This window comes from Nestor notabilis, unplaced genomic scaffold (genome assembly GCF_000696875.1).
Source record: "Nestor notabilis isolate BGI_N333 unplaced genomic scaffold, ASM69687v1 scaffold2433, whole genome shotgun sequence".
NCBI classification, from domain to species: Eukaryota; Metazoa; Chordata; class Aves; order Psittaciformes; family Psittacidae; genus Nestor; species Nestor notabilis.
The window spans coordinates 193,446-218,735 of NW_009921310.1; the positions used below are offsets into that span (position 1 = coordinate 193,446).

General features: G+C 35.4%; 1 protein-coding gene across 1 annotated transcript; it reads right to left on the bottom strand.

The window, feature by feature from the left end:
- Positions 1-968: 968 nt before the first annotated feature.
- On the bottom strand, positions 969-24,014 carry SESTD1 (SEC14 and spectrin domains 1; the record flags this gene model as incomplete). Its single annotated transcript, XM_010011088.1, has 13 exons — positions 969-1,720; positions 4,194-4,315; positions 6,016-6,207; positions 7,267-7,389; positions 7,682-7,763; positions 9,394-9,553; positions 10,693-10,807; positions 11,412-11,606; positions 14,839-14,961; positions 18,500-18,711; positions 21,236-21,291; positions 21,698-21,795; positions 23,901-24,014. Coding segments are annotated over 13 exons (1,722 nt in total), but the record flags the coding sequence as incomplete, so codon positions are not given.
- Between the last annotated feature and the right edge of the window lie 1,276 nt (positions 24,015-25,290).

Consider the following 25,290-nt stretch of genomic DNA (forward strand, 5'->3'; position numbering starts at 1 on the left):
TTGGTTTTAAACTCGTATTAGTGTAATATTATGCCACTGCATCACATGAATCAAAAAAATAATTGGATTTCCTCTGCCAAAATACCCTGAGAGGAAATACCTTTATCACTGAAGTTACAGATAAGCCATTAATATTGAATTAGTTTTTAGAGAAATTGCTCTATTTGACAGAACACTTTTCTCTGGAGAAAATGTGGAAAAACTGTGACAAGTAAGTAAATATATTTGAATGATAGATCCATCAAGAAAACCAGAAAAGCAATAACAATGCCTGCAGGAAGAGAGAATTATCTTTACTGTGAGAAAAATATAGTACAATACTCTATCAGGTACTTAGACCTACAGTTGTTTCACACACAGTATTCCAAAATGATCAGATCCACACCATCATCTTCCAGTACTTATAACATTGAATTTAACCAGATTAAATCCTGAAGAGTAAGAAGCTAACCAAGTTACAGGCACAGCTGATTTTGTTTCAATCAAATTCCCTTCTCTTAATAAATTTAATTTTATTACTCATCTGTTTCATGTTCATGAACTTCATCTTAATTTTTCAGTAGATGAAAATCTTTAACCTCAAAAGGTACTACTAGAGATATTTACATTATTCAAGATTTTCCATTCAAAGGGAAACAAGACTTAGAAGTACAGTAAAAGAGATACATACCCATCTTACATGAGAACAAAACTGTATTAGTATAACACTGACTTATGCACATACTATCGTATTTCGGTGTAAATACTACTGCTACCAGAAAGTCAGAAAAAAACCAAAACCAAATCCAAACCTCAGACTCTTTCTCCTGTTAATAATAGTTCAAGAGCAGTTCCCCTTACAGCTACAATGTGTTAAAGAGCATTTCATAACACTTTGCAAATATATTGGAGAAGTGATGATTTTTACTACCATTTATGGCAAAATATAACACATGACATTTGGGAATATAGACCAGAACAAATTTATATTAGATTTTAAAAAGATGATTTTTATTAAGCACAAACAGCTTTTAATACATTATCAATACAAATAGGAAAACATCTGTTTAATGGATTTAATATATCAAAGATTTGATGGGCAGGTTGCATACTGGCACAATAAAAATGATATTTAAAAAAAAAAAAAAGTATTTCAAATTAAAATTATAGGGTCACCACCGTCTACACTGCAGGAGCTTACCTACAGTCTAAAATTACTACATCACCTGGGCATAGAGGGAAGCAAATAAGTACAGTTTCATAATACGGAACTTCTAACACTTTCATTAGCACCATTCAAAGCTTGCATCAGCTGTTTAACTGAGAAGCAGCTGACAGGTCAGGTAAAGCTTAACAGCAAATTTCAGTGCAAAGTTTACAGTTCCTTTTCATAAGATACTTGGAATCTATGGTTTCATAGCATGTTAAATCATTATGGCTTGATAGATGTACAGTGTTAAGATGCTGAGAACATTTACTTTGAAAAATAGATGAGACTTATAACAGCTGTGAAATGCATTTTAATATATTATGCCGAATTCTGTAATATGCAAACAACATGCTGGATTACAAACTGAAGTCCTATTATGAATTTATAGACAAGGGTCAGTATTAGCTCTCCAGGGTAGTGGCTTCTGGTTGTCTCAGCTGCTGCTTTTTCAGGCTAACTAGCTTCATCTTCTCTCTAATGTGTTCTGCTGCAGAAGCCATATCACTTGGGCTCCCAAAGTACTGTTCAGACCTGGGGAAAAAAAGCCAACAAACAAAACCAAACAACCCCAAACCCAAAAGTTATTGGTGAGAAGCACAACAGTACATGAATATATGCATTAATAGCACTAGAAAACACAAAGCAGATAAAGAAAACAGGCACTTTTTCATCTTGAAATTTAAAAGCCACCTTTAAAAGGCTTTGGATGACTCAGTGACGATACTCAACAGCAGATCTTGATGAAATTATTACAAATGCTAAATGACCTTTTTAAACCCAAAAGATTCTCTCAACAGAAGTTTGTGAGCAGTGAGGCACTGAAACAGGTTGCCCAGAGAAGTTGTGGATGCCCCATCCCTGGAAGTGTTCAAGGCCAGGCTGGATGGGGCTTTAAGCAACCTGACGTAGTGGAAGGTGTCCCTGAAAGTGGCAGAGAGGTTGGAACCAGATGATCTTTAAGGTCCTTTCCAACCCAAACCACTCTATGATTCTAACAGAAGGGTGCTGTTCTGTAGGTGAAACTATTTTTTTACCTCCCTGCTCTGGCTACCCCCCACGTCAGTCTGTCAGTTTTAAGTACTATGACAATCAAGGAAATCTCTTTATACATGTATTCTGAGGCTATACAATTGCTGCACTATTGAAGGACTCTGTGTGTGAAGACAGCCACATGCCATGAAGTTACATTACCTGTTTCTCAAACTGAAAAGAACACATGGCTGTGTAAGTTGATTTCTCCCATTCAAATACAACAAAAGAACAGCTGAAATGTTAGGGAAACTACTAATTAAGCTGTCAGCAAAATGAGGATTTGAACAGAATACATGTTTCAGAAGAACAGGAAACGGAGGTAGGACAAATGACTTCTGACTGGAGGGAGGGGGGACAGGCCTTAGCAGACAGAAAAGTTATTTCATACAGGAGTAGACTCGTTTGACTAGAGAGCTCCAAAGACAACAGATTGCACAACTGCACATGGGATCACAGTATGGGTAGGTATTTTTCCTGATGCAGAGCAGAAGCCATGAGCAGGACAGGGAACAGTGACCTGGTCTTCCAAGAAGATCCTGACAAAAGTCCAAAGTGGTAAAGAGGCTGATGAAGACACCTCCAAGCATTTTGTGACATTTTGTGTGTTTCTACATTTCTTAAACTATTTCTACTAATGAGTGAACCCTTTGTAAATTGTTTGTTTAATGCTTCAAAAATAGAGTGCCAAGGCATGATGAGCAGGGGATCCTGTGACTTACGACAGCTAACACCCATCTTTAGAGAAGCGGGACATGCAGAACTCTGCTGATATGCCAGAGGGGTCAGAAATAATGTTCAGGATTCAGTCAGCCTAAAATACAGGTGTAGATATATCTATAGCTATATGAGCATTCTGTTAGGACAATGCTCATATTAGGAACTTCAAAGGGTGGCAAATGTTTTACAGGGGCCTTCCCAGGTTTTAATGTTTGTTTTTACCTTAATAGTCTACCTGCAAATTACATCTCTTTTCAAATAACAGCTGCTAGTTTTACCAGGTCACTAGAATCTGCTATGCAAAAATTAAACTAAAATACTTCAAAAACCATGAGACTTCTTGACCAGTTTTTTTGTTTGTTTGGGAGTTTTGTTTGTTTTTACTTTTCTGTGGGTTGGTTTGTTTGGGTTTTTTTTTCCTCACAGCTATAAAACCCTCACTACTTGTTCAGGCCTGTGTCCATCTCTCATGGGTAGCACTCCTTAGTGAAGGAAACTATACTGCATAGGGAGCATGAGACTTTGGAAATAAGATGACAGAAAATTGATTTTCATGACCTGCTTCCTGTAACTGTATTTTTCTGATTGACTTCAGATAATCAATAAATGCAGTTGCCTGATACCTTCTCGTAATGTTTCAGCCTCTTATTCAAATTATTGATTTCAAATCTCATTCATTAAGGTGCAGGCTCCTACACACCTGGAGCCTAGTTCCAAGGCCTGGCTATACTGAGATAGAAGAAATTAACTGTAAGCTCAGCATCACAATGGACAAGTGTATTTTACTGAACATAGAAAACTGAGCTTTATTACACTGAGATTCCAAATTCAATTTGCTTTTTTAACTTAAGACAGCCACCAATTTTAAATTAGTATCAATAGTTCACAAGGGAAGTACTGTTTCATTTGCTGAATGAATCAAATGTAAACTTATTTTCAATGTATTGGCTTAAAATTTCAGATGGATAGAATTGCAAATAAATTAGTCAAAATACCATGACTCTAAACTGATCTTTTTTCAGGGAGAAAACGACTGTGACCGGTCATTCTTTTGTTGCTTTCACATACTTTGTTGGTGTAAAGACTCCATAAATCTAATAATTATTGAACGTGAAAAAGTCACTACTTTGAAACCGTGGGCATGTGGCCTTTGGAAAATTTGGAATTGGACCTGCCTGCTTTCTGTGAAAAGGGAGGAAAGAATTTTTACAAAAGTGTATTTAAAAGGCGTTAGAAAAAAAAACATTCTGCATACCCATCAGGATAAACTACAGGCACTGTTAGTCTGTCCAATAGCGATTTCCCAACTGCTTCAATTTCATCAAATTGCTCCATGTCATTAAAAGCTTCAGCCTGCTCTGGACATTCTTGCAAAATCTAGTAAAAGGAAATACAGAGTAGAATAAACAAGGGATAGCATGTAGGGTTGTTTTTTTTTCAGTGCCATTAACTGGCAGTGCAAATGCTCTTTCAGCATCTACACTGCCACATTTATATGAGGTCAACTGAAATATTCATACAATTCAAGAAAGGAAAATATTGATTAAGCTATATTGAGTAAATAGTTCAGGGTTACCATTGTTTTGCACTAGAACGTTTTACATTACTCCTAACAGGGAGCAAAAATGAAAAAACAGTCTTGCTAGGCAATATTCCAGCAACAAATATAAAATGTATAAAAATAGTAAACTGCATCATGAAACATACAACACAGTCATATAAAATGGAAGAAACATTGATAACAAGGGTCTCTTACAAGCCACTTCAAAACTAAAATCCACATTTGGCACAGAACAGGTAGGATTTCTTCCACTTCTCCGTCTGACATGTCTTTTTTCCAAAGCAGCATTGGTACCAAGAACATATTTTCCTCACAGACTTATAAATATGACACAATAGTGCTAGGAGAATGATGTTTTTGAGTAAAAGCATCACTATTTCAGCCATCCATTTCCTTGTTTTAGACTTATGATTGCCTAAAACCACAGCAATTAACTACTGCAATAACGAACGAATGCTCACAATATGGACTGAGATAATCAACTCTTTCAGGAGTTTATGAACCACTGAATTCTAATTTGGTACCAAGTAAAAACTTTTTCAGCCACCTCTGGCAGCGTGGATGATCTATTTCTACTTTTGTGAACCTCCATCAACTCCCAATGCCTACAAACGCAAAGCATCTTCCAGTAATAAAGCAAGAAACACTAAAAGCAAGGAGCATACGAATCAGCTCTGTATCCATGCTCTCCTTCAATGACAGAATTAATTTATTTTCTTTTAAATGTGCAAGATCAGCACTTTTTTGCAGTTATATGAAATTTTACTGTCAGTATTAGAGATACATACACTAAATTGCTTTTCTAAAATATACCACTTCACAAAAAGAATGGTTCCTGGATGAAAAGGCCCTACTCTCATGATCTGCATTAATGGATATTGTCCTGAATTCATGCATTTGAAAACTATCAACACGTTCCCCCTTCAGCAAGCTGCTACTGAACAGCAACTATTTCTCAGAACTGTTGTTGAATATTCATCCTCCTCTGTGGCTTCTAGCATCATCCAAATGGGCACAGGGGGGAGATACTTGATTACAGGAGTTTGAAAAGCATACCAAGGTAGAGGTGTGTTTTGAAGAAAGAACGCTAAAACCCCTTCAAGTGCAAAATAGCAGATGCAGCAACACAGCATGCATGGAAACTAAACTGATTGCATTCATTTACACATATTCTAAATGCAGAAATCTGAAAAGGCAATACTCCTTTTAACTCTCCAAAACATCTTAAGTGACCCCATAGTTTTATATTATACCTTGCACAAAAATACAAATCATAAAGTGCTCCCTGCCTTTAAGAATTAGTCTAACACACACAAATAAATGCTTATACCAATGTAGGTATGCAAGCAATAAGTAATGAAATTAAGATTTATAAAAATATGCTTAAATTCTTCCTTCTGCATTTTTTTAATATATAGAAAAGGGTAAACACATGCACTGACAACTTCGTATTTGTTACCTTCTGTTTGCTTACATTCTGATAAGAAAGTTTTCTTCTTAAAAACGTGACACTCACCTTTTCAGCACTTGAATGAAATGCAACAGCTGTTTCCAGCCGGTGTACTCTTTCCTCAGAAGTTACTGTAAACTGTTTCCACACTCTGTTTAGTCTTGGAAGTGTGTCCCCCGAGGACCTTGAAGTGCATCGCAGGGACTGGCACAGGACAACAGTTGCCTGTAGTAACTGTCTCCCATAATCATAAGTACTCTACAAGTTGGAGGGGATGGGAAAGAAAGTACATATAAAACCTCTGCATTTAACTTAGGAGCTAATTAACATCTTAAGCCAACAGGAGACAAGTTTATGAAAGCTCCACAATATAGGTCCACAAAGTATATTGAACTAATCTGGTCTGCTAGAAAACATGGCTGAAGCATGAATAAAATTGTAATGACCATGCAGTGCATTTGCTCTCAGAGGGCAGGGAAAACTCTCTCCCCACCAGGAAAAAAAAAAAAAAAAAAAAAAAATCCTCTGTTGTCTAGCATTCACAATGGGAAAAAAACAGCATCCTGAAAATTATGAATAGTTGCTTGTACCTACATGGGATACTTGACATCTGCTGCCATTAGACTCTCCTAAATGGAGTATACATCTGCAAAAGCACCTGAAAAAGGCCCAGCTTGTACACTCTCTATTCTTAGGTGACATTCTTTCAAAGGTATCTGGCATCTGCTTGCATATTCAAGATTTTCAAACAGGCGTGTAAGCATGTCCTATGCCTTCAGTGAATGTTAGTAGACTCTTGTACAGCAGGATTCATTAGCTGCCTGCTAATCAAGAATTAAACCTGTCAGTTCTGTTCACCCACTAACTGCTAGTGCCAAAACTCCTTGTAAGAGCAGGACCATCATACACCAACACTCAAACATCTGGAAAACCAATATAAATACAAGCTCTGTTTCATGAAGTACAGCACAAAAGACTGGAACTAAGTGGCTTATCCATATTTCAGTATTTTATGGCAGTCCTTCGAAAGTCATTACAAAGACTATTTGAAATATATGCCTTTTAAGAAAATCAGTGTGAACTTTATGTTTTGTGGTTTGCATTGAGAACTAAGGTAGTAAACTGCAGCATTGCTATAGCTGGTGGAACTTCAAAATCTCACTAGGCTCATCACCAGTTCCAGCAATCACAATCACTTCATTCAAGCACTGAGGGAAACCATTAAGACTAGTAACAGCTGTTCCATGATTGTCCATACAAGTACCAATTCTATTTAGGAGTCTTCTGAAACTGTACAAAACCCATAATACATTTCACCTGTGCAACATCAACAAATTTTCGATGTTTCTCCAGTAAAACTTTTGTTTCTTGAGCATCATCTCCCAATCTGATATGTGTCTTCAGCAGAGCATCCAACAGTTCACTTAACCATTCTACTGCCTTAAAAAGAGAAGTTAGAATAGTAAAAATCAGAAAAAAATCCAGAAGTAACTTCAGTACTAGCATATACTTTTGATACAGAAAAAACTTAAGAGATCTCAGACTGGTAGTTCACACATGCAAATCACCAAAGTACTCTTTCAGTCATAGCTACATCGTTTATTTTCACTGTACATATTCACTAAACAAGACTATATTTGAAGTGACAAAAATAACACTGTACAACTACCAACCCCCATGAATTTAACCAGTGAAAGACCAGCAAGATGAAATTGTGTACACATTTCCATACCTGAGCAGCATCCTCTTCACATTTAAATAACTGTACCATCTGAAGCATCTTTAGTCGCCGCACATCCACCATATCTTCACACCTTAAACAGTAGCACAAAATGACTCACCAACACATATACAGCAGACACAATACTCTAACTTTGACAATGTTTTCAGTGAGCAACATGAAAGTATTCATGAAAAGGTGATTAAAGCATTTTGTACTGCTTATCTTGGCTGAAATCTATAATACCTCACGTAACAGGAACATGCAATAAATAGATCTGATCACTACAACCCACAGAAACCATGACCCTCAAGACTCCTGGAAAAGGCTAAGCTATAGATAGCAATATCAACAGTAGCTACAAGGCTTTCCAGCAACATTTCGGATTCCTTACCTTGTTGCACTTGTACGATTTGCCACACAGATGTTTATGTGGCTAAGACAGACTTTACCCTGCTAAAGCCTAGGTGAAAGCTGGCTTAAACTTGGTATGATTCTGAATTGTACTGTGATCTATCAGCAAAGTTTCCTGGTGAATAAAATGAGGACCTTTTAAATTATGTTAATACATCTTTCCGTTTTTCTTTTTATCTAACTTAAGATTGCAGCCTTTTGCAATCTTAATTAAATTAACCTTTAATTTAATTAACCTTTAATTGAAATTGAACCTTTGTATGATGATGCCCTTCGCTATAACATGTCAGGAAGCATTTCAAAATCCAAATCCTGTAAAATCTAGTTCTACTTCTCTTGTTCTAAATTAAGCACATTTTCCAGATCTTTTTCTACTTAGAATTTGGGGGGGGGGGAAGTGTCACAAAAATTACTATTAAATGCTACCACGAAACAGCAATCCTTATTGTACCTATTCACCTCTTGTCCAACCTAAAGAACCTTGTTTAATCATTCATCATCTGGAAGCTACTTCATACCTTTGCTGAACATTTTATTGACTTTTTGATCCTCTAACTGACTTCTCACAATTCTATATCCCTTCTGAGAATAGGGACCAGAATTGTGTTAACGCTTAAAACAGACCACAAATCTATACAGGGACAATGACATTTTCCTTTTCGTTTTCTATTAATCCTTAGCTTTGTACTGGCTTCTTATATTATGATTGAGCATTAAAGCAATTTTTGCAGAAATTTTCCAATGTTTATCTTTGAGTTAACAGCTGGTTCAGAGTACATTACTATGTATATAAAGTTTTCCATTCTCCCATGCACGTTGATTTTCTCAGCACTGAATTCCAACTGCTCTTTCATTGCACAGTGACACATGGTCCTCTATAGCTCTTCACAGCTGGCACTCTAAACACAAGTGCTGCTCAAGTAAATAGGATTCAGAGGACATACTTAAACCAACACCTTCTTTAAGCATTATCAAAACACATAGTTTCTTATAGAACTAATCCCAAAACGAACAACCTGATGCTCATTAGACCCTGTGTTCTCTTGAGGTACCTTTTTGTTTAGGCATTGCCCTCAAAGTTCATGCACTTGCTGTGAAGAGTACTTTATTGTCTTTTAGGGGTTCCAGCAGTAATAATAAGCAACATCGTCTGACTTTCCCACACTACTGAGTGGGAAAAAAGGTAGTACTATAGCTAATCCAGTACTACAGCTAATCCAGTACTACTACACCTTTAAGAAGGAAAAATATATATACAGTATGTGACCTATCAGCACACAAAAAAAATTAATTACCAGAACTGTTATTACCTTTGTTTTCTAAGCTGCATATCTTCCATCACTCCCTGGATATGGTCCACATTTTCTTTGTTTTCAATGGTCACATCTTTTCCATAGGCCCAGGATGCCTGATTAGATATCTGATCAAGAAGACTTTGACCTTTCTCACGCAAGCCTTGCAAGCCTAAGTCTAAAGAAAAATGTAGAAAAAAAAGAACAGAAGTCAATGGTCACTTTTATAAATTTGGAGGGTTTTTTCCCCCCAGAGAGATGAAATCAACAGAATCTGAGATGCAAGACTGGAAACTGAAAAGGACACTACTACCTGTCTTTCAGCACCCTTTCCAACGTTTACATTTGGGTGCACATTTGTCTATATTGACAAAGAGCAAAGGCTTTACTATTTTATGACCTAGAAGATAATAAGGAATAAAAGCTGACAGTACTTTCAGCAAATTAATGTCTTTCATCCACACAGTTGCACAATACCCAAAATACTTATCACTGCTAAGCAGCTGTAGCCTAAATGTTCATCCATGGCTGGCAGAAGTTACTACTTTATAATACATCCGATATGGCTGACACATTTTTCTATACTGAAATTCACCGAACCTTAGAATCTGCTGTTACATCTATTATTTGGCAGCTCTACCATCTCTTTTCCTAGAGGAATATCTAGTTTATGCATCAAACTGTTATACTGCAATAATAACTACTTTTACCATATATCAGTTATTTTCCTTCAAAGCTCTTTCTCCTACAACATGTTGGACTAGATGATTATTGTAGGTCCCTTCCAACAGAAATACTCTTTATTTAAAATGCTTGACAGTGTAACCACCTTAAATGTGCTATTCATTAACATATACATTCAAAGCTACTGCAAAACACTCAGTACAAGCATTCTAAACCTGAGTGAATAACAATCTTAATCATCAAAGGGTCAATTGTGGAGACAAAAAGACCACCTAAGCACTATATTCCCAAAATACTAAGAATGACTAGTGGGGGGAAAAAAGTTTGTTTGCAGATGAAATGCATGATAATGGTATATAACAAACATATATTACATATACAAATTTTAAAAAGAAAACATTTCCAGATAATTTTCCCAGATAGAATTTCTATACAGTAGATCGCATAAGTAAGCTAAGCAAGATAAAGGTAGCTAGGTGGAGCATTACTTAGCTAGAAAGTGGAACAGCGAGGTATTTTTATTGCTGTCCCCCCCTTTTTTTTTTTTAAGGTGGTAGTGAGATTACTGTTGTTTTTTCCTGCAATGTGTTCATTAGAATGTGTGTATCTGAAATGCAGAAATATTTTGCTTACCAACACTTTTCAATTTCTCTTCCAATAGTTTTAAAGTTTGTTGAATTGATGCTCCATCTGCTGGTGCTACATCTACACACAACATTCCTAGTAAGCCATCCAATTGCTGAGACAACTAAAATGAAAAACAATGGTAAGTGTGGGTACTTAAAAAGAAATTTGAGCTTCAGATGATTTGGTCTACAATCTTCTAAATATTTGGAAGTGTGTCATTTTAGAAGTTTCTCTTTGCATCTATAGGAAATGAAAGTCAAGATGGAAGATAAACAACCCATCTGCCTATAAAATTCCAAAAGCATACATACTTAGATGAGGGGGAGAGGGAAAGCCTAGATTTTATTTTTTTTTATAAAAGTATAGGAAAGGAATAAATGCCATTTTAAAAAGAAACTATAAAAAGTATACTGAATTGTGGTATACTCTATTTAAAAAAAAAAAAAAGAAAAAAGAGGTGGAAAAAGCAACTTTTAAACTAGTAACCATTTTATTTCAAACATTGTTGAAATGTAAGGCTTACTACAAAGCAATTCCCTCCTAAACAAAAGGGAAGTACATCTTCTCAGAGTTTCAATTAGAGTAAATTACTTACAGCATTTTTCAAGTGACATTATGTTTCTTCCCACTCCCCTGAATTTTTTCCTATGTATTCAGTATTTATAATACTAAGGCTAGAATATACTGACAGGTGAGCCTCAGAAAAGTTAAAAATTAAAACTTACATCCTGGGCAACACTGTGGAATTCAAGTGCTGCTTGTAATAGATTCTGCCTGAATTCCAGCTGACTGGCCTGCCGGTAACACACATCACTCAGCTGTTGCTGCAATGCCTTCAATTCCACAAGGTCCTCCTCATCTCCTGCATTTAGAAGAGCTGCTATCTGCTGATTAAGCTCAACATAAACAGCAAACCACTCCTACAAACACAAAAAAAATTAAGCATTAAAATAATACAAAACATAGTTCTATTTCTCTTACAATGGCATACATCCAACTGCAGACTAACAAATAAACAGACTAAAAAAGAAACTTATTACAGCTTATGCTATAATTATGAATTCCCACACAGAAGAAAAAAAAAAAAAAAAACATTTCCTGATTTTGAGTCAACTCAAAAAGATCTTAGAACATTTTAATACATGCACTGCAGTATTAAGAAAATGGTGCAGAAAAATGGGAAGATTACAAGGCACGGCTCCCAGCACTAACCTCCGACAAAGGAATTCCACCATTTTAAAATAAATTTTTAATGCTTACATTTCTATAGTGCTTTACTGAAACAAGAGACCTTTTGCCAAGTTGCAAGCTATTACAGAAAGCTGTTCATAAGACATTCTAGGTGTTACTTTCACTGACATGACTGAAAACAGCAATAATTTTTTAAAACATTTCAAAAAAACCCACTACTGCTGACAAAGTGGAAGCAATCGCTATCTTCTGAATATAACAGAGTATCCATGCACAGAAACTTCAAAATAATTCTTGCTTCTTATTTAAGGAAAGCTTTATACTACTCAATTCCAAATGCGTAGCTTTGTTTTTCAAATACTTTGATTACTGAGTAGATTCATAGGAGCTCGCTATGTTGTCATGGTGGTGTATTTGTAAAAGAAAATAGTTTAAATATTTAACAATTCTGGGAGACTTAAAAATGACTTGATATATCAAGATCACATTCACATCTTGCATGACTGAGATGCCTGTAAAGCAAAACATGTTTGCTCAACAGCTTTTATTTTGGCCTACAGTGAAATGACCTTCAAACGCCCTATGTATTTCTAGTGCTATGGAACAGCACCATCTATTGGCCTAAAATATCTGATTTAATTAGTACTCTTGTCATGCTCCTACTGGGATACTTGCCTACTTGGCTTTTCTTTTTTTTTTTTTTAAATTATGCCTTCAGCTTTTGCATCATTTATTTACAAAGCATGGAGTATAAATATCCATATTCTGAAATTTTTTTTCTTTTTACCCAAAGTCACCTCTACCATCTGCTCACAGGAAAAAAACAAGAGTATGAAAAGAAGTGGGGGAGGAAGTAATGAAGAAGTTAAATTTCCAATCAGCTAAAAATTTAAGACCTGAATCAATCTCTCATCTACTCCAAAAGGGTCAACTAAGCTGACATAATATGGAAACATCTTCCACTGTCACACATGTACTAGATATATAGTTTCTATAAACTCAGTTTATACAATATAACTCTCATTATTTCCTTCAGACACTGAACATACAAATCTAGCTTACCGAGCGTGACAAGTGAGTAGTCAAACAAAAAAAAATTAGATTAATAATTTTTAGTTTTTATTTTTATCTTTAAACAGTTGCAGTAATTGATTTTGGTCAAGTTATCAGTGAAATTAAGAGACTGGCAAACCAGAGATAAAAAGTTTATCCTTTCCATAGGAGAAAGTTAGGAACAGCTTACGTGACAGCTCAAAACCATAGAGAAAAGGCCAAACATTTATTCAAAAATAACATATTGCTCATAAATAAAACAGAAAACAAAAGCCCCCCAAAAAACCCACACAAACACAACCTGCCCTCAAAACAAGCAAAACCAAAAACACTGTAAGAAAATAATTTGAGTTCAGAGTAAATTGAGGTAGAAAGCTTATCTTTAAAACAAATTGCACATTTCTGCAAGCATCTTCCACATAGAAATAGTATAACAATAAATAGATCATGAAAGAAAGCAAGCATACAAGCCATCAATTCAATTATGAGGAGAGAAAAAATAGGAAAATAATGAAAGAAGAGTACACTCAGCTATTAGGAAATGTTTAAAAATCAAAAGACAAAGTACATCTTTCTAGTGCTGTGGTCAAAACCAGTTTTAATTTATAAACAGGCATCCAAATTTAAGATAGGCCAGTGGTCTACCAACTATTTCTTTTGGTATAAAATTCAAAATAATTTTTTTCTAACCGTTGTTTCTACAAATTTCTACCAGCACCTGAGAACCAAGCAGCATTCTATCTCATCAGTGCTTTAGAGATGAGCAAACTATAGGCCAGCCTGCAAACTTCAGTGGAATTTCAATGATTTTAAGGACTGCATTTAGCCTCAGCTAAATCACAATTCTGCATTACAGATATCCGAGCGAGAAAGTATATTCAATCTTGTTTTCTCTTTTCAGTTTGAAATGCTAATAATATGACTGAAAGACATTAATTATTTTTGTCAATGAAGTAAAGAGGGAATTTTTTTCTTTTCCCCCAAGTAGGATTTTAACTGTTATGATGTTTTACACTTGAGAAGGTACTGGTTTCAGAGCAGAACATTGCTTGAAGAGCTTCAAGTAATAAGAAGACAAACGAAATAGGAATCACTTGATCTACAACACATATTTCTGCATCTGATCAAGGAAACTATATCCATTAGAGATGTAGTCAACAGAACCAGTGTTGTCTAAGTAAGGCACAGTGTTTCTCAGACTTAAGGTTTGGGTTGGGCTCTTTTTTCTAAAGTGCATCAGAAAAATTACAAACCAGTGACTAGGAAAAGTGGACAGAATTGTCAATGTCTACATCCAGGAAAGCCAGAAAAGAGGAAAAGCACTGTGGAGCAACACTGCCTTTGGAGTACTTAGCATTCATATCATGATTATAGTTAAAAATCTGATGTATTTTTCCATCAATATTCTATTAGAAACTTAGGAATTCTTCAAAGTTAGAAGCAAGGGCACCAAGTCAGCACAGTTAAACAATCTCTTCAAGATTTCATTGTGAACAGAAATTGTATCTTAAGTCCTGAATAATGAAAGTGTTAAAACCAGTTTCAGCTCCTGGTAAACGTAGTTTAATAAAGACAAAAATATTAACTTATTCACCTGAGAAGTACAGGACTTGTCAGCCATTTTGGCAGGGAAGAAGGAAATATACCCTCCTACTAAACATAAAAATTTAAGAACTACTCTAATGTAATATAAAGCCAAGAAAAATAATAAAAATTAGTATTTTTCTATACCAGAAAACAAAATAACAGTACATGTAATAGCCATATTAAGTTCTTAAACTTTCCTCTGAAACTCATAAAATCATGCACTATTCAAATTTCCTAGATATTCATAATCAAAATATATTGTTCATAACTGCATGTACTTAGAATTATTTTGCTACTTGAAAAGGGTATGGAAAATCTCACACTGTGCTGACTCTCAATCTCTTCATGTTTCTGTTGCAAAGCTTGTGAAGCTCTAATTGAATCACCTATTCCCCACTGGGTTCGTAGTTGTTCTGATCCAGGTCCTTCAAGCCAGTTGACCACCTGCCAATGAAATGAAGATAACAAAAATAAAGTAGCAAATCAATGAAAACTGGTATAAGAATAATTCTGCAATATAAGCACAAGTATTCCAAAGTAAGCATATGTTTATAAAAAAAAAAAATTTTTTTTAGCATCTGTAGAAGTCTTGGTGAACCCATCCACATCTTCAAAAGCTTTAAGTGAACTACTTTTCATTAACCTTAGTCTATCAGCTCCATGAAAGCTGGTAGCAGCTAGCAAAAGATCTGTCACACATACTTGTCATTTCTTTTATCTATCAATAAAACAGCTTAAACTACAGTTTTCTTGATAATGGACCTCTCCTGCTCAAACAAGATTTTTCTGGTTTTTTTTTTTGCCTAAGTGAATTGCAGTGCACAGCTGTATTCAACCTGACAGCTGAGAGTTTTCCCCTTACTTTGTACTTAAGTACAGGATACGTACTTATTTCAAAACTAAGTTGACACAAGAACTTAGTATTTTATATATTTATGTCTTTCAACTCACTCTATTCAAATAACAAAAGCCTCTTACAAGGTCTTAATGGCCGTATCTCATGGGCTCTACTTTTGCAGAAAACTCATGGCAATACTATTTTGGACTACAGTATTAGATTTCTATTATTATTAAGCTATTTCATTTGACGTAAATATTTGTCATAGCAAAGCAGGGTATCTCAAATTTTTGTTTCCTTATATACATTTTAATTATCAGATTATACCCATGACAATATTTTTTATGGTAATTTTTAAATATCTAGAACCCAGTGCAAAAAAGTCATTTACTACTGTAGTCCTTAAGCAAGGAAATACAGGAATACCCCCACATTCTGAACCTTAATGAAAAAGCATAGGAAGCCAACTTCCTCTCTTTAATGTGACCTTTGTTAAACAACGATGACAAAACAGCTTCACACAGTTTTTCAGGAAATACAGTACAATACACAATGTAACACCATAACCATGAAGACAAATGAGAAGGGGACTAATTGGACCATTTTGCTAGTGCTGCTAGGCTACATTGCAACAGTAATCAAGAATGACCATCACTGTTACAGAAGGTTACACATCTTCTAGCTATCAAGTCTGTGTCTTCCCACCCTCCACCCCCCACCTCACCACGACCCAAAGCGCTGTTTCAGGGCGTATATTCTTTGCTCTAAAAGCATCCTCAGTCTTCCTTACTTTTATCACTTCTAGGGCAAATTAAGACTCTACGGTTCCAGGCTCTTTTTGTTTAAAGAGAAACTTCCTGTTGTGCTTAGCACTTCTGCACAGCTGTTGTCAGTTAAACATGGAATAGACCTAGAAGTGAAGGCACCCAGATGTCTCCCTCATAAGCTTAATGGCCTGGAAACTCACACATGGAAATAACAGTTCTCGTGCAAGTCTGAAACAGTGACCAAAGACCACCTTCCCATTAGAAGTTTCCAACAACTACTCTGCCTTGCCTCCAGGACTAGTTAGCTTAGCACATGGCCATTCTTGTGTAACACATACTTGAGAAAGAAGCAATGTTATTTTCGTAAAAATATATCCCTAAATGGTTAATGACTAGACTACTGCAAGGCCTGATGTTAATTTTTGTGAAGATTAGAAAAATATCAACACCTCTGCCTAAGGAGGCACAAAGCTAGAATTTATCATAATATACAGAGTTGTTCATTATCAGTCTGTTTAGTAGGACTGCTCATCAGATAATGCCTGGAAATCAGAGCCATCTTTGCCCTGCAGAATGAAAGATGAAAGAAAGGGAAACAAAACTATGGAATAGAAGTAAGAGGGGTAGTTTAAAAAAAGAGGGTATGATATTGAAGCCACAAGGGAAGAGAGTTGGTTATGGATAAGAGGGCTCTGCGACAGGAGTAAGAACTAAGCAGTTCACAGCAGAAGCCTCAAATGGTGAAAATTAAAGAGGAACACAAAAGCAAGCCAGGAGCAGTTAGCAATATAAGCAGCTATACAAAAAGTAGGAATATAATTTTAATGAAAGCTAACAGGAAATCACTGAATGTTATACTGCAACTTCTGTTTATTTTAGCAAAATAAATTCATGGCACTCAATCTATTTGTTTCTTCTAGTCCATCATTATCTTCTTAGTTTTCTCTGTTAACCTAATTTTCTCCCATAACCAAAAGGAAACTAAGTCAGCTTTCAATTTCTAGATATATTAAGTTTCCCCACACACTTGTATGGCACTTAGATATAAATGCACTTTATTAAGCTGATCAGTTGGGTATAACAGTGAAACATTTTTCCTGTGTACTGAGACTCAGTTCGCTTACTACACAGCATCCATTGCATAGACAGAGCAAAACAAGTAACTATTTCTTATACAAATACTGCAAAATGAGGCTAATATCCTAGTAAACAAGTCCATTTAAATGCATTAACAATGTCAATTTGCCAAATATAAATTTTGTTTCTGTTGGCATATCTTGTTCAACCATTGTAATACAGGGGAAAAGAAAAATCTCACCCAATTATACCAACAGCCTTGCTAACCTTCTATATAATACTATTTTCATATCTTACATATTTTTCTTATTTCCGGTTCAACATATCAGCATTTGCTTTTTTAATAATATTCTGACTTACTACATAAGTGAAAATTTTTAAATATTTAATTAATAGTCTAATAAAATTATTAGATTCAAAGTGAAAATTTCCTCAGTAGATTTATATTTTCACTGCAAGAAATAACAAGACTGATTAGTTTTTATCTCTGCCCACACCTGGAACACTGTGAAATACAAATACTTGATTTGTACTCCTCACACATTAGAAATGCCAATGTTGAAAGGTTAAAAGCAACATCCATTCCACTTTCTGCATATTCAAACCATACAGAAGCTTAAAAAACATAAATCTCATTCCAAGCAACAAACATGAGAAATAAATTAATTCCATTTCCTTGATTCTCTATTGAGACTGCTGAGAACATGCTGAAAATTATGATTATACACCTGTTTCCAAAGGACCAAACCAATTCATTATGACCTCTTAACACATGATTGATTAGGATGATTCGTATTCATTCTTGTCAGGGCATCCGTGAAATAGATAGTTTAATCACTTTAACCTAGTTAAAACACCAAGAATTAGACAAATAAAGGAATAAATAATGGCATATCTTCAGTAACTGGAACTTAAAAACAATATGGGCTGGGGAAGCTTGCCAACTCTTAAGCAACATTACAGTCAAAAATGTCTCATTTACTAATGTTCCCCTCTTTGCTGAGAAGTCAGGTATTTGTCTCTCAAACAACACAGCAGTACACTGACAAAGTATACAACAAAAGGACAACGTGAAGGTTCTTCAGCATAATGGCTGAATCACCTCCACATACAAGAACAGCCTTTGGAAAGTCTGTGGTAGCCACAATGTAAAGCATCAAGTAAAACTAGCACATTTCAGTCTGAGGGGTGAAAGGAAGCATGAAGCTCTCCTCTGAGAGCTTTAGTTTTGTAGGAAACGCAGTGTAGGACTTTACTCAAACCTCTGCCTCACAGTATGCAAGAACAACTCCAAGCTTACCTGCATTACCTTCTGCTGAATCTCCTCTAGTTGTGTACGCTTGCTACGTTGCCTGCAAACTTCCTGGTAGCGGGTATACTGCTCTCTGAGTGAATCTAGGAGCTTCATGACCTGTGGCTGAGCAAGTAGTTCATCATCCATTGGAGACCAGGATACCCCTCCATCTGAACCATTGAATCGACGCTGCTGTAACTCAGATAGTAACTCATGACCTTTAAGAATACATATAATGATGTGGTTAATTTAGATTTAAAAAAACAAGTGCAAAAGTTATTAGTAAGCATGGTGGCTTTTAGACCATCTAGTGGTACATTTTTGCAGCTAATGCACTTTCATGCATTGGGCACATTTAATGATACAACTTCATGCAGAGCATAGGCCAAACTTTGTCAGTCATTAAATATGGTAGAAATTATGTGGCATATTTTAGATATATAAAAGATACCATAACTAACACTTATATTGACATAGCATTGATTAATGTAAAGAAACAACTGCAAAACATAATCCTGAGTCTGAAACAACTGTATGCATTCTGGTTTACTTCAAAATACTGTGTAGCATCCAACATATTTGTCTCAATTCATATTCTTAGATTAAATGACCTAGAAGCACTAACAAACTGAGCATACAATATCTCTGTTACCTTTCAGGATTTTCATAGCGAGTACAAAACTCATAGAAAGTGTGCAGCTGAACACTAAGTATATTGATTAATATTTTTTTTCTTACTTTTCTTACATTTTTCTGTGTGCTCTTAACCACAGACTCTCTACAGCATAACAACTTTCATATATGCAAATATAGTATGTTTTGACTATTTAATCCTTTGTTTAAACTGTTTGAAGAATGTTATTGTTAAGATGTGGTGAAGTTTTCAGGATGTAGACACCATACTACCAGAAAACCCAGATCATCAGTTTGTTCCCCAAAAGCTCAATAAACAAGTTGGCAAATAAAACTCTGCTTGGCCACTAAAGAAATGGTGGTGTAAAAGTGAAAATCCATGTCATCAGTTCTGCATGTCTTAAACTGGTAACATGCCAGTTCACCAAAAGGAAAAAGTACCATTAGAATAGTATTTGTAATACACCTCAAGGAAGATGCAGAAATATAGACTCTAAATTCCACTGGCATTACCTAGACAATCAAAATGCCACAGGGCTTTGGAGATTGCAGCAAGCAACTTTAAATTACTCAGTATATATTATTGTGAAACGAATGTCTTAAAACTTCAAATACATTTTGCCATACTAGGGAAATAAATATCTTGGATTTAATCTTTTATTCTACTACACAGATAGGCACAGATAGCCGCAGAGCAAGCAGATTTAAAAGTTTTTACACGTCATGGTTCTACTGGGATAATTTTAAATTTTTATGGTATTGTTTCAGCAGTAAAGGATTAACATTTTCAAAGTAAAAACATTTTTTCAAACTGAATTCTTCTGAAATTCTAAGAACCATACTTTGTATGTAGATTTGGAGCTGGTGAAAACAACAATACTTGTAATTATGGAAAACAAGCCTTAAATAAAACCTCAGTCTATTCATATTTACCCCTAAGAGATAGGAAAGTTTAAGTGGGCAGAGTTTTCATTATGCGTAATTTTTTTTTATTCTCAGACTTTCAATATATTGAATCTAAAAAAAAAATCAGAGGTTGCCTCTTAGGAGCTCCTATGATTTAGTTAAAGTTATTAAATTTCATAGCTTAAAAAAAAAAAATCCTTATGCCATAATTAAGAAAACAGAGAATGCTGTTTGTTAAGAAAACAGAGAATGCAATGTTCTTGGGGGCCATCTGCTTACACAAAATTGATGTGTTGTTTTGACCAAAAATCTCACCATTAGAGGAGGATACACAGTTAGACTAAAATCTAGTGACAGTGTCTACAGACACTTCATATTTTAAAAACTTCAAAGAGCACAGCAAGGAACAACTGTTTCACCTTTTAACTCAAACAATATTATCCTACATATAAATAAACTAGTTTTACAGAGGGCATATAAAACTAGTAGTTTTCTGGAAAACGTTATCTGTGATCCACACATTGGTTTGTCGGAGGCTGTAAGATAAGGATTCTGAGCGCACAGACTCTGATCACCACCTTAACACTATGCATTACTTACTATTCTACAAAGGTGCAAACCTTTCAACAAATTTCTAGTCCAAATCAGTCTATTATACTTCACTGTAAGTAAGAAATTGAGCGTAAAAACCAACCCATTTCAGTCAAAGAACCACAAGATGTTTAATGCTGAAGGGGGAGTCTAAGTAGCAAAGCGTCAGAAGACTCTGTGCTTCACTTTCACAGATGGTCAGCTCAAAACTAGGCTTATGCATATTATCAGAACTGTGTCAGAAAATGCTATCTATATTGTAAGCATCTGGTGAGCACTGAGACCATTTTATAAGGCCAACATATTGACATCATCTAGAAACAAAGTATTCTCAAAAATAAACATGTTAATTATGGTAATACTGTAAAGATGTTATTAGCATTATTAAAAACTGTATTTAAAATACATTTGGAGTTCTTCCATTTATTTAACACTTTTTTTTAACCAAACAAAAGATGACATTAATTGATAAGCTTGTTACATTATGGTGATGGCTAAGATAATTATTATACCCTCTTTATTATGATGGCTAAGATAATTATTATACTGCTCAAAGCTTAAAAATAAATGTTACTTTAATGACCAACATTATCATTTTTCAACTTACTATACCTGTCTGCAATACCGTCTCAGGGTCAACTGATGGAAGGAAGTTCAAATCTATTGATCTTGGAAAAAAGGACCAAAAACTTTATTAATGATAATAAACATAATAAGGTAGCAAACATATTATTAATAATTTGCATTAGATTTTAGTAGCACTAAAAACTTTAACTAAGGCCAGAGCTACCTGTTATTGTTAAGAGATTGTATGTTTTCTCTCCTCACCCAGTAAAGCCCTCACTTTTCCAACTCCTATCAAAACAGAAGTACAGCTGCATGTAGTCAATAGCCAGTGAGCAGTCATTCATTTACACACACACATTGGTGAATTTTGTAGTCTACGTTACAAACTTTCAGAATTTCTTTACACATTTTAAAATATTTAAGGCATATCATATTTTTCATATTGTTTGAATTTCCAATGAAATTTTATAATCCAAAAGCATTGAATTCAAAAAACGAATCACACACCTCTCTCTTTCCTGTTGAGTTCCTTTATCACCTCCATTGTTAATTAGAGCAAGTTCATCCAGTAAGGATGTTGATTCTTTCGTAAACTTTTCAAATACCTAAATAAGAGTTGGGTTTTAATTTAAGAAATTAAAATTATATAAGTGGCAGTATTGAAGGCATCAGTGCAAATTTATCCACTAGTTCATCTTTACACAGTGTAATTATTTCCCAACATTCAGATGGTAGAGTAAAAAGAGTGGAAAAAGAAAAAGTAAGTTTTGTTCAAGGAACACTTAGAAGCACTAAGATTCCCTAAGGAGACAGTAAATGTTACACTGAATACAAAAAACATAGACTGAATTCTGAAATACTGAAAATTTTGAGACTTCTGCAAAACCTGTAAGTAAATCTTAAGAATAACATTAGAGAATCAAGGCACATTATGTAAGCATCTGACAGGTCACTTGAACAAATTAATCAACTTTGTGAAGAGTGCAGCTTTTAATCACTACTAATATAGGCTATGTTGTAATGAATAAGTAAGATGAAAGAAAGATGTATTATATAAAAAGAAATACCCTTATCAGTTTCTTTGAATATAGGGTCTTCTGATTTCAGATAACAGGGCTTGTATAGCCAGACAATGGGTACCCCTCAGATGATCCCTTTGTACCTGACTTCTGAGGGTTGATTTTTTGGGTTTGTTTTTTAACAGAACTGAGCATGACCAGATTCCCTAAATGACATGCACAGTAACTTTTGAGGTCTTTTTGGTGTTAAAAAGTGATTAATCAATAGCCTGCAGATCAACCTCTCTTAACCTATTTAGGACTACTTACGTTTCAGGGTAAACTAAAAAGGATCTGATGTGGACAGCTCTTAAAAGCCAATTCATAAGAAATATAAATTCAGTTGTTACAGAAGAAGAAAAACCCAGCAGAATTAAAATGTATTTAACAGTTGTAAACTGTATTTCAGCTAATACCTTAAACAACCTTTCTGCCCTCTTGTCTAGTTTCAGAATTCAGGAGTTGCAATGGGGGAGGTTCTTCATTAATTTGCAAAACAAATGAAAGAAGGCAAGAGAGGAAAAACAGAAGAAAGAAATTTTCAGCTGTAGTCTGAATCAAATATAAAGCTAAAGTCCCAGTGGAAGTACTATCCTTACAGATTTTATGAATGCAGGAATAAGTGAGCAGAAGCCGCATTTGGATATACCAGACAAAAAGGAAGGACAATGAGATACTAGATTTCCCTTCCCTCCCCTGTGTCCAGGTGCTCTTAGTTTCAGGCAGAGACAAAAAGCAAGCTGCCTTGCCCCAATCCATACACACATAAAGGCTGTGCAAAGACCATTGCAAAAAGCTGCACAGCAGATGATGCTCTCTCGGCCCTTGGGTCTGAACACACAATTTGCCGAGATTCAGCAAAAAAGAAACATGGTACACACAGCGTAAGCCCTCAAATTTCTTGAGAGGGAAGTATTGCTATGAAATTGGCTGCCAGGAATGTTTGAAGACTCTGGGTAGTTGTGTCTAGGACATACTGCGAAGTATTCCTAGTCCAGAGTCTCACCTGGAGATCTTAGATGGAGATACACATTTTAAGAAGAGATTGCATGGGAAAGGAACACACTGCTTCATTTAAAATTGCTTTGAAAATTAAAGTAACTGAAGAGTACCAATGAATAATAGATTTTACAACATTCTGGAGCGCTGTATGCACCACCAGTTGCTTAAACAATTTATTTCTTCTAATGATTTGCTCCTACACATTTACTGCATCTCTGTATCTACTGGGGAAACTATGCTGACAAAGGTTTTAGTGTATGACAGCTTTAAAACCTGGCTCTCAGTCCAAACAAACCAAGGTCTAAGAGGTAATCTAGGAAAATCTGAAGAGTTCCAGCTATTTCCTCCTTGGTTTGGATTTCTCCTATCAGCAGCCAAATAATTTCCCTTTGTACAGACTATACCATACACTCAGGCTCTTCTAGAGTGAGGGTCCACAAGACAGCTTCCTTAAGGAACTTTTTGGTTCAACAAACTGATTACATCATCAACCCTTGAGCAAATCTGGTGTTAGCTGTCATCATTCATGCATTATTCATGTATTTCAACTGCACTACTACACATAGAAACTTTCTACACGCTTAGTTCCTACACAAGAATTTCACGCTCAAGAACGAGATATTTAAAACCAACGAAAACTGAAAACCAACCAGCCTCTTATTCAACCAATCCATGTGATCATAGGTGAGAGATCCTCCAAAGTCTTCTGTTAGTTGGCATGGTTCTATGTACCGAGTCAGCTTGTTAGCAGATACTAAAATAACCTGTAAAAGAAATTTTAGGTACACTTGTAAATGCTACTATATTTTTCCCCTAAGCACCAGGAAAATTGCATTGAGTATGTCCAGAGGTACTGAGCAAATTCTACCATGATTCAGATACAAAGACCTTTTCTTTCTTTTCCTGGTAAATGTTTAAATGAAGTATGTCTGGTTGCAGTTAAAGCAGGCCCAAACCAGACAGGTAATTTTTTTTTATATATATGCAGTATATCTCTCATGCAAAAACCTGTAAGGGCATCATCTGCACTCCATAGGAAATATAAATGTTCACTGGATATTTGCTTTCTTGGTGGTAAATGATGCTTCTTGATAAGTCATTCACCACAATCTATTTTTAGTGAATACAGTAGCAGGATATCATACTGCAAAGCACTTAGAATTTTTATCACTCTTTTGCAACACTTGCAGTCCCAGAGGTAAGTTTTTGCCATAAAAGTTAAGTGCTTGCATTTATTGTGCAAATATGCACAGCAAGAGTTGGATCAATCATACTCTTTCTAGGAGAAGTCAAATTCAAATCTTAGTATGCTTAAAAGCCTGAGTCATGTGCCAAGGAGACAAATCCAGTTCATCAACTCCTCAGGATATGAAGGAAAACACAGATCCCACTGCTAGTCAGAAGACAAAATTCTTCCCTTCGTTTCTGCATTCTAGAGGCTCCTGGCTGAGCCTTATTCATAAAAATCTAAACCAAAAGTTGGCAGCACAGGTTGCTTTGATGCATGATATGCTAAACCTGGAGTAACTCCTATGGAAAAAAATAGAATTCTCTATGGAAGAAGACATGTTGGCAATATATAGTCAGAAAGGAGACAGGAAAAAAAATAAAAAAGGTAATTTTGGGAAGCCATCAGCTCATGCACATATTCTTACAGGCGACAAGAATATTTGGAAAGAGCCAAGTGGAAAAAGCCTTCTACTTCTATAGTCCAGCACTTTGTTCCTGCAGACACTGGAAGACAGAAAACCAATCCTAAACTTAGAGGTTTTCTCTTTACAATTACCTCAGAGGTTTTGTATTCTAATAGTTAAGGATAGTTCAGACTTGTATAGATCACTAAACCAATTTGATATAGTAAAACATTAACGAAAATACTATGTTTCTAAGACAGATTTTGAGCCAATCAAAAGCCATTCAAGTTAACAACCATTGGTCAGTTGCCTGCTCCATACTTGGAAATTTTTCAAATGGATACAGCCCTGAGTAACCTGGTCTAATCTCAAATGATCCTGCTCTGAGCAGGAAGTTGGACTAGAG